The sequence below is a fragment of the Anarhichas minor genome, unplaced genomic scaffold, assembly GCF_050575085.1.
Source record: "Anarhichas minor isolate MPS153535 unplaced genomic scaffold, ASM5057508v1 ptg000042l, whole genome shotgun sequence".
NCBI classification, from domain to species: domain Eukaryota; kingdom Metazoa; phylum Chordata; class Actinopteri; order Perciformes; family Anarhichadidae; genus Anarhichas; species Anarhichas minor.
This window is the reverse complement of record NW_027466488.1, coordinates 5,369,604-5,380,657: the sequence shown is the minus strand read 5'-3', so window position 1 is coordinate 5,380,657 and position 11,054 is coordinate 5,369,604. Positions and strand designations below refer to the sequence as shown.

Genomic DNA, 11,054 nt, shown 5'->3' with positions numbered 1-11,054 from the left:
AGCAGTATGGCGGCCCCCATGAGCGCTGTGGGGAAACCCTGCGCTGAGCGATCGCCGTTCAATTCTACGAGTTTTCAGAAGAAAACGAGGACCAAGTTAATCTCCATACCTGGCACCAGACCATCGGTTCAAAATGGACAACTCTTAGTGTCGACCGGTGTCACGTCACTCGACTATCTACTCGGTCAGTGTGCTGTTGAGGTTTCACGTTAGCGCCAGCTACACAGGCTAACGGTGTATCTCAACGATAGGTTTACTAGATGATCAGTGATTCATTTCTCAAAGAGGAAATGTGTGATTATTACAGAATATGGAGTTTTGTCACTGTCGGTGCACTGCAATCTGTACGAAACCTGTTCACGTACTATGATTTTATTTACATTGAAATGTCCATAGCACACGGGAAAGTATTTGCTTGGAGCTGTGTGAATAAGTCAATGTGCAATTAAGATGATGCCAAAAATGAAGCATTCTCTACTTTGTTTGATTTAAGCCAAGGACCAAAATAGCCCCAAACACATTGTATATCTCTGTTTAATCTGTTTAATATGCATGTCCATGTATCATCATTATAAAATCAAATGTCTTCATAGAATTGGCATCATGTGTTTCAGTACCAGGGCTGTCAATATCCACATAATCGATATCAGAATGATATGTTCTTCATGTTGTTATGATTCATAACTTAACATTAGACATCAAAAGTTGTGTATCACAACTTGACATAATTGCTTTGCTACGAGCTGTGTGAATGCAGCAGTGTATCATAGTGTGGTGTCCTCCAATATGTTATGTGGAATATCACTCTCTGGTTGTTTCTAAACGATTATAATGGAAATAAACTAAAAATAGATCAACTTAAAATGAGGTAAAACAACCTCAGATTTTTCCTATCATCCACATTCAGACGTCACTCTCAAAGCTTGAATGGGGACAGTCTTTATATTCTCCGCCATGTTTGAAAGCCATGCCAGGTCTCATTCAACATTGTATGGCATTTCACCCCCCCTGTAATAGAGACGTATATCTTGCATCTTTGAGTAGTTGTGATAGATTCTCATGAAATGGATTTAATGTATGTGTCCCTTTGTCTGATAAGAGCCACTACTTTCTTCTGGTGCAAGCTATTTGTAGAACTGATAATTTAACTTGCATAAATGTAAACATTGTGTCATATCCGGTTTCTTGTTTATTTGACCTGCAAAGCATTTTATAAGATCTATTTCATGCTTGTTCTCTATTACATAATTGTGTTGTAACTATACTGAATTTTGCAGATGTGGCACCAGTGGAGGTTTCACTTTTCTTGTTTTCTCAACACAAACCTATCAAGACCTCTGCTGTCTGAGATTAACAGCCATATACTCTCATGTGCTGGCACACAGGTTAAAGGTCAAGCAAGTCTCACTAACATGAGTTCAATTAAAAAAGATTTAAAAAACAAATCTGTGTTGCTTGATTAAAGCAGCCAGAATAATCAAGGACTGGCATGAAATGTTGTTAGTCTTCCAGGGGTCTTAGATTTGAGCAAGCTTAATAAAGCTCTCGCCAAAACCTAGTGTGAAAACAAAGAGAGAGAGAGAGACTCCTCTTCAGATGTCCAGTCCGCCAATTGGCCTTTTTAACAGAAGATATTTTGACATGTCACAAAAGCACCGGTGTTAACAACGAAGCTTCAGTTTCAAGCTACTGCTATTGTGTTGATTGTCACGGCTCACTGGGACACTTGAATAGAAAGCAGCCTTTATTACTGTTTTTATTAACACTTGTTTTCCTTCTAAGGTAAGTCACAATGCCTGCTGTGAAAAAGGCCTGTTTTCTTATAGAGATGAATACAATGCTGTGGAGGCTGGAGAGTGAAGCCGTACTTGAGCAAAGGGAGGTCTCGAGTGGTTGACATTGATTCAGAGTGAGACAGTGTCTGTAATATGTGACTGATGTTATTAAAAAAAACTGATATTTGAATTTTTTTTTTTGTATGTCTTTGCAAACAGGTGGCGGGTTAGCAGTTGGAACAGTACTTCTCATAGGTGAGCCTCTGACTTGACTTAAATGGAATAATTACCTCCATAATGTGATATACTGTATATACATAAGAGTTATTGAGACAGATATGGTGTGATTGGACAGAACAGCTTAAAAGCTACGATTGTTAAAAATGAGTGATGACTTTATTGGTTAGACGTTTGTGTTACTCTCACTAATGCAGCATGAAGTCCCCACTGAGGAGGGGCGTTTTTCCAGGAAGTTCAACTACACAAGTGATACCTAATAGCATTATATTATATTAGCAGATACTATAACTATATCCACTACTTATGCTCATCATTTATCACTTTGTTATCAGATGCCTAAGTCTTGAGATATGAATTGTGAATGTCGTGCATGTGACTCCATGGTAAACAGTACAAAGCAACAGTTGACTCCTCCTGAAGTACATCAAGCCTTTTTGTTCCTAGGCTTCAAGAGCACGTTTGACGTGCTTATCGTAGTACTTTAAGCAATGTTTCAACACCTGAAGCCATCTCCTTTTTGTTTGCTCAAACAAGCAATGAACAACTGTCAGTAGAAGTTGCCTTGTGAACGTCAGTGTATTGGTGTTCAGAAAGATACATCATGCATAATATGAAATGCTTTAAGCCAGGAAGAGGAATATTCTATTCTGACTCATTATAGCCTTCAGCTGACACTGCATTAACCCATCGCTGAAATCAAACATATATTATATATTCATGCGTATACCAAAGCTGAATTCAGTAGCATGCCACAGCTAATGATACTGTCTGTCTGTCCTCTCCGGATCTTTGTGGTTAGCGTGTCAGCGTCTAGCAGAATGGCAAATAGAAGAATGACCTGAAGGTGTTATAATCCCAGGTGTTCACACGTCCACTGTGATCATTAATTGATATGCTCATCTGCATACGTGTTTATAGAAGTTTTCGGAAGTACATTTAAAGCAAGTGGGTTTTCTAGGCACACAAATGTCTTCCACTGTATTATTATTGTTATTATCATTCATCATAGGCCAGGCTATATGAAATGGTAGACAGTGAGGTTAAGGTATTCCTGTTTCCCATTTGAAGCTGTAATTTGTGTGTAGCAAAGGCCTATACCAACTGATGATATTGCTTTGCCCTTTAATTCCCCCCCCAATCGATGCAGGAGTCAGTGATTATACACTAATGCGTTCTTCCCTTCCATTTTGGGAATCAATGTACGGTTGGTTTCATCTGGTAATGAGAGACACAGTAAAGGTGAAATGCGTGTGTGAGCTCTCTTGTGTTTGTCTATGAAAGAGTGGTGTGTGTGTGTGTGTGTGTGTGTGTGTGTGTGTGTGTGTGTGTGTGTGTGTCTGTTTTGTTGTGTGGGTGGTGTTTGTTTGTGTTTGTTTCAGGCAGTCGTCTCCTACAGTCTGCCCCTTTAGCTGTGATGGCCTGTTTGTGAGACACAGACATAAAATTATCAGACTGGTCGTTGTCTGCCTTTGAAGTGTCTTGAGCTGTCCATCCTGATTTGTCAACTCGAGGGGGATCAGCTCAGTATGGCTGCTGTCTGAAGATCTCTCGTCCCTTGTGTTTCTGTAATAGAAGGAAGAAAGCTTTCCAGCTTTTATTATGCTGATCATGTCAGGTTTTCATTAGTTTAAGTGGATGTGTGTTTCCTTTTAATGTACCCATAGTAATGACTATTTAATTGTTTTACATGTTTACATTTTTCAAAGCTTTAAAGTGCACTTTGAGTGAGAGTTATCTTAGATTTGAGCTCAGGTTTAGTATTTGTGTAGATTACCGCAACAAATATTTTCAGTAGTTCATCACAATTATTACTCTGTCAAACTAAATAGGCATAATAGTATAACTCCGGGAGATGCAGTGACGATGTATGGCAACATTCGATGAAAAAACAACCCTGAAGTTATTTAATCACAGTTACATACTTTTCTATAGTGGTAGCTTATATTAAGTTCCATGACAATTTGTTCAGTTCAGATCTTTATTGTCCCACAAGAGGACATACGTTTGGCTGCAAGGCAGCTTAAAAACACAAAACGTACAAACAATAAAAAGATATTAAGACAATAAAGACATAACAATTGCTAATATTATACATGCAATACAGAATACAATAAAATGTTTGTGAAATCAATGAAGAACTGCAACAATTATAAAAGAGAAACAAATATGATAATAACCAGGATTACTGCAGTTTTGAATGTGTCAATGGTAAACAATCTAAAACATCCTAACACCATGTGCCTAACACAGACAAATTGAATTGATTAAGAGGAACAACGGTCACAAGTTGAAGCTTAACAATAGAAATGGCATATACAGTATATGGGGCCCGACAGATGTTGCTAATTGGCATTTAACGGTAGCCTAATACAACCCACCTTTGTAGTAAAATGTACAGTGATTCAGTTCAAGTGCTTTTTTGTAAGTGTCCATATTTAGTGTACCTGCCTTATGCCCTAAATGAATTTGAGCTGCTCAGTAGAAATGCTTAAGACCAGAGATTCATACAAGGGGGAAAACACCCTGACCTAGATATTTAGTCTCCTCCCCCTCCGGGTTTAGCAGATATGATTCAGGACACTCACACTCCCCTGTTTGAGGGCAAATGAAACAAAGGCGTTTCCCCTCTTTACCAAACCTCAGTCCCAATCCCATAAAATAAAAAGGAGAAGAAAAAAATCATGCCATGACTGTCCAGAGTGATTGATCTCCCTCAAAGATATGACCGTCCTCCACCCCCTGTTGCTCGTATACCCCCCCCCCCCCCCCCCCCCCCCCCCCACCTCCCACCCCCTCCCTTACCCCCCGCCTCAACAGCCTAATGACTCCTGGAGGTTCCATTTGTAAGGCTCCCATAGAAACACAGCCACAATAGGCCCCATCTTGAGAGGGCCCATCTGGGAGTCTTTGTGGGGCCTGCTGAAAGCCACAAAGGCCTGCTGACCTAGAAACCCATCAATAAGAGAACAGGGAGCCCCACCGACAACAAATTGAAGAGCCATGGAATTTCCTGTGCCATCCTAAGTCCGTAGGTGAGAACATAGACCGGGAACGTGGGAGGGGGGAATTCTCCGGATGATTCAGGATGACACGTCAGGATGTCATTCCCAAACTGTCAGCTGTATGCCCATTACCTTAAACTGTCACTGCTGCCTTTGTCCTTGAGCCCACAGTTTGTCATTGTATGGAGAGGCCTACGAAATCTTTACAAAATGATGATTGTGACAGGAAGCAGCAGCAGCATGCTGGGTAGAGTTATGTGCCTTGATAGGGGGGGGGGGGGGTCCTGGTGATGATGCTTGTGAATTTGGGGTGGGGAATGGCCGGGTGGCCGCTTTGTGTGCACGGAGAAAGGCTACCTTAGGGAAAACGGTTTCAGTGTTTGGAATCACTTGCCTGTCCATTTAATGTTGGAGACACTCATCTAAATGAGACTGTAATGCCACCACCAGCTGAGAATTTCCCTTTCCACTTGTGTTTAAAAGTCTCTCATGTAACCTTTATATGCCATTTTATGATAATAAATACACCTGATGTAGAAACAGAATAATGAAAGCATGCCATTGCCAGCAGAATTCACACAAACAGCAGAGAGATTGAACCAGACGTCGGTGAGCATTTTGAGGACAGGCACTATATAATCCCGCTTCTGCCTCCTCTTGTCAGTTGTCCTGACAGCTGGGGTACCTTTGTGTTCAGGGGGAGGTGTCAGGTGAGTGCTTAAGACAGGTGCCTCCCCCTCTCTCCGCCCATGGTTGCGGATATGATAGGTGAAAGTGGACAGGGACACTGTGAAGACCTTAACAAGAGAGCTGAAGATGTCAGCTCCACTTTGGTAGTCAGGTCACACAGTAACACCTATGTTTCTGTGCTACTTCATCTGTTCCATACCAAAGGTAACCCAAACGTGGTCCTTATATCAATTACAGTTAGCGACTGTGATGTGGTCGTGAACTTCTGGATCTGTGGTGTCTGAATGAATGGTCAGAACAAGACAAGATCCAATGGTTGATATATTTTTCTTAGGGAAAATGTTCATCACTAAATATTTTCCTTAGGCCTTTCAGACAATTTTAGCACAATGGCATTGATTGACCGAGTGTGTGTTTATTTTTGTTTTCCACTCACACTCAATTTCTGATTGTTCTTGTCTTTTGTTCCTTTTTTAGAGGAGGACCGATATGATAGCTACTCTCGTATGATCTTGAAGTACTTCCTGGCAGAAGGAGTGGTGTGTCGACATGAACTTTTTGTGGCGGCGGCTCAAGATAACCCAGATGACATTTTACAGGTATGAGAGGAGGTGCCGTATTTTGCAAGCTCTGAAAGAGGAAATTAGTTTCACTGCGAAGTATGATTTTTGTTCAAGCTGCAAGTCTTGACAAACCATCCACAAAGAAGCAAGGATGGCCTTAATACGTCTGCTTTAACATCAACCCCGTACAACTGCTGCGCTGTCAAAAAGACATCTAAAAAAAAACTTTTGTTTACCTTTAGTCAACTGAAGAAGTTGGGAATATTCTGCCTACTGCCTATTCTTTTTTTTTTTTTTCTCACAATAAATCAATCAGCTCCCGCTGTACAGTATTCAGCCCGGTTCACGCTGGTCAGACCGTGATTTAGCACGTATTGAAGGTGCACAGCTTTCCCCAAGATGTGTCAGGGTCAGCGGGGTATCTGAGAGGTCGAGGGTGGCACGGTTGTGGCATTGTTGAAATGTTTCCCGATGCATCACTCTGTGAAGAGGACCGTAGTCCCAGAAGCTGACTGCCACCCAGCATACAGGAGGAGGGCCTCTCTCCCACTGATTGATAGTGGGAGGGGTCACAGCCTCACCCTCTCTTTACATATCAAAGGCTTATTAAGAGACGGGGAGTCCCAATGGGGATATATCACATCATTTATTGTTTTCACAGCTACATTCACAGTATGCTAATGTTTGGCTGCTCAGGTTGTACTTTATGCATTACGTTAACATGCACACAAGAAACAAGCTTGCTGGAAGACATCAAGCTAAAGCAGGACATTTGAGAACACTTCCTTGCACTTAAAAACCCATGATGACTTGAATCAGCTAATCGGTCAGATTTCCCACCCACCGTACAATGTCTTTGAACCAAGGAGCAAGATTTGTTTCCATTTAGTTGGATTTTTTTTTTTTACTGGTTGCACAGTGAAAGAACAGGCTTGTTTATCAGTAAGCTGGTAAGAGTGTTTTCTTAATGTTCAGCTTTAGAAACTGACTGACTTCCAATTGTAGTCAGTCTTTGGATCTAACTTGATACAAGGACACGGCGTTATCATGATCGTTCGTCCCTCCGCACTAATGCCACAGCGATACTTTTCCCGTGTGGAGACTTTTAATGCACATGTGCTGTTCAGTTTTGTACATGGCCAAGAAATCAAGATTCCCCGAGAAATATCTCCCAGTTTTATCTGGGTTTTTTCAAGTGCTTCAACATGACCAGCAAAACCAACTTTGGTTTTTTCTTTACATTCAAGATATCATATTACTTTTGACAGCTACATTTGAATTTGAAGTGCATTTCAATTATATGTGACACATTGGGACATGCCATATGATATTAAACAGCAATAAGGGTTATTAAAATACCTCTTGGCCATTTACAATCAACATATTTTGAGTTATTATATTAATTGTATTATTTTGTGTAGGAACTACCTGCTCCCATCTTGGACGATATTGCCATCCACAAACCAGTGGAGCAGCCCAGGCTGTCTTGTGAACCTCAGGACAGTTTGGATGCCATGAAGATAGCCTGGCGCTATCAGCATCTTCCAAAAGTACAGGTAATCACATGTTAGTTTATATTGTCTGTAATAATAATTATTGCAGCATATTTGATCGACGACATACAGTAGAATAAAGACAACTCTGTAATAATGCTACTTTTATCAAAACTCCAACATTTGTCTTCGTTCATGATTGTATGAGAAAGAACAGCACTGGCTCTCTGGTCTTAGTGGTTTGGCAATTGTCTCTACCACTAAATCCATCAGCTTCTAAACTCCTTTGTGGACTGAATGAGGCCTCAGACTCTCCTTTCAGAGCTGGACCAGATTACTCACACTTAGCTGGCAATAGGTAGGCTTTTCACTGGTCCCCAACTCACATATACACACATACACACACGCCTGCACCCCTGCTTAGCCTGGGAAACAAGAGTACTTTGCAGCCTGTGCATTGACATGTCTGCTCGCTCAACCCTATGACCCAGACCTGCGCCTCTGTCTTCCCCAAATCCCTGCCTTTCCCCCTGCTAGGGTCGGCAGCCCTACACTCTTTCTTCCGCTTTGAGGAGAGGTGACCCTCCCCTTCTACTTCTCTGCAGTCTCCCCCCTTCAGTCTATAATCCATATCGCTATGTGGATTAACAGCACACAGTGTGTCCCTGGGGATCCTCTCTCTCTTTCTCTCTCCCTGGAAACTTCTTTATATCTGTGTCCTTTCCTCATCTCTCCCCCTTCCCCTGTAAAATCGTCTTTACAAACCACTAGTAAGCCCCGCCAGAGGATTTGCATCCCAAATTCACCCCCAGAGTCAACGCTTACTTTCCCCTTACACACACCTCTCCTGGCATAGCCCACTGTGTTACTCTCCCGATGAAGACATCAGATCAAAGGTGAGGCCGTCAGGGCGGGGATGGAACGCTAAGCGGGTTGCCTAGCTCACAAAGAGAAGATGAGCCCCTGACCCCCCTGCCCTGCTGACCCCCTCGTCCCGCCAGGAGAGGGACACACCGGGGGCCTTAATCCAGATTAGGAGTAGATTAAGGGCCCCTCTAACAATGGAATCCCTGGTTTCACTGAGAGAGAAGAGCTAAAACTCCCTCTTTCAGCTGCAGGAAAACATCCGCCTTCCCCTGCGTCCCTGACACATTTGCTTTCAGAGCCAGAAGTGGACATTTATGTGAAGAAATGATTAAGAGCGTGGTCGTAGTGGTTATTTAACTTCTCTGCTGTAGGAATGTTGAGGAATGACCCATAAACAATGCAATTGCATTGCCATAGTATTGTGAAGCTTACTCATTTAACATATTAGAAAGATGCTTTATTCTTATCTGAATTGAGTTAAATGCACATCATTTGTTGTAAGAAATGTAAAGCAAGCAGTAGCGTCATATCGGGATGCTCTCTAATTAAAGGTCTTTGGTGCTCAAATGCTTTAAGCTGAGTTTGATTGTTGACCTCCTTAGAGCGCCCTGGCATCCTCATCCCGGTTTGGGCACTACTATGATGTCTCCAAGACGATGGAGCCAGAAATTCGCCAGGCAGCCAAGTGCCACCACTTCTACCTTCCAGAACATCCCACCCAGTCATCACCCACACACAGGTAAAGCGACAAGACATCATTCACAGAATGCATGGAAACCAATGAGACTTCATCTGCAGAACACAGGCACACAAACACGACATCATCCACGAAACACAGTTACACAAATTAGACATCTTCAACAGAACACAGGAAAGCAAACATGGCATTGTTCACAGAATACAGGTAAACCAACAATGCAGACGGACTAACATAATTTAAAGAGCGTACACTTTATAAGGCCTGCAACCAGCATGTGCATTAGAGAGAAGTCAACATGAGAGGAAGAAACTAGCTCCCTAGTATCATGTAGAGTTACTCATTTATACGAATAAAGTCTATGGCTGCAACCAAATATTCATTACGAGTTCATCTTTTTATGTTTCTGGATTCGTTGTTTTGTTTTTTGATAAAATGTCAGAAATAGTAAAACCACAAGAAACAAGAGCCCAAGTTAACATATTCAGATGTTTTGTTTTGTGTGAAGAGCAGTCCAAAAAACCAGATAATGTGTGACATTTCTGATTAAAATGTATTCAAATAGTTGCTGATTCATTTTCTGTTGATCAGCTGATCGATCAATTAACAGTTTCAGCTCTAATTAAGTACAGAACACGATCTTAGTTTTACATTCATGTTTTTACTGAGATTCATTGAATTGCTTCATATCTGTAAAAATTATGAATCATTACTGTTGAAGTCAAACCATCCAGAATTTGATACATCATTTAAATGAAATCTGTGAGTTTTCAAAAAAAAAAAAAATCTTTTAAAAGCTCAGTTTTTTTTACCCTTTAAACAATCAATTTAAATCAGTTAAAAAGCAGCTTGGTTCATCCTCTATTCTGAGTAGCTTGCCATTGGCCTAAGACATTCGGCCTCTTGGAAAGGTTGTGTATGTCTATTCAAATAAGGGTCTTGTTTGCTCAGCGTCTGTTTGATTTCTCCTGCGTTGAGTGTATTTAGGGTTCAGAGGTCACACGGGCTCTTTACTCAGAGAGTGCTGTTGAACAAACAAGGGCACACGAAGGCCCACTCACACACACTGGGTAAATACAGCAATCTGGAGCACAGAGGATGTGGAGGAGGCTTTATTGAATGCCTCTTCCTTTATTTCAATGAACAGAGACTGTTTAACAGAGCGCCCATGCAAACACATTACATGTTGTGGATATTCGGTTCAAAGTACACATTTTCACAAGCGTGGAACATTTTTCAAAATATCAGTTCAGAAGGTAATAATGCCTTATTGATAGGATACAAACAAAATAATCAAATATCCTCTCCGCTGATGTTTGCAGCGTTGTGTGTCGGTGTAGTGAGTGACATGGTGGAGCTGTTGTGCCGCTGTGGCATCTGAATGGGTTATAGATCTCAAAGACATTTTGACAGCAGGAAACTACACCTGCACCGCACCATTGTGCCCCCCAGCCCCGCCCCAATACTGACACACATACATAAATGCGCGCACACACACACACACACACACACACACACTTAGCATATTACACACGCACATGTACCACACAAACTCCGAAGCAGGCTACTCCCCCTTGCACGTGTCCACAGCCCCATGTTGATACCCTAGCTGTTAAATTGCTCCGTTTCACTTGAAGGCATAATTGGCACAAATTGCTCTCTAGGTGATACAGATCCTGTTGTTTAAGACCAAGCATCCCCCTTCTCTCCTCCTTTCTTCCATCACT

The 11,054-nt window shown here is 41.7% G+C and overlaps 1 protein-coding gene across 1 annotated transcript in view; it reads left to right on the top strand.

Moving 5' to 3' along the window:
* The first annotated feature begins 6 nt into the window (after window positions 1-6).
* elp4 (elongator acetyltransferase complex subunit 4) overlaps window positions 7-11,054 on the top strand; it is a 50,917-nt gene continuing 39,869 nt past the window's right edge. Inside the window, exons 1-5 of the mRNA XM_076110223.1 lie at window positions 7-184; window positions 1,995-2,030; window positions 6,185-6,306; window positions 7,692-7,826; window positions 9,233-9,369. Of these exons, the coding sequence (XP_075966338.1) occupies window positions 7-184; window positions 1,995-2,030; window positions 6,185-6,306; window positions 7,692-7,826; window positions 9,233-9,369 (608 nt within the window). The remainder of the gene's footprint in view (window positions 185-1,994; window positions 2,031-6,184; window positions 6,307-7,691; window positions 7,827-9,232; window positions 9,370-11,054) is intronic.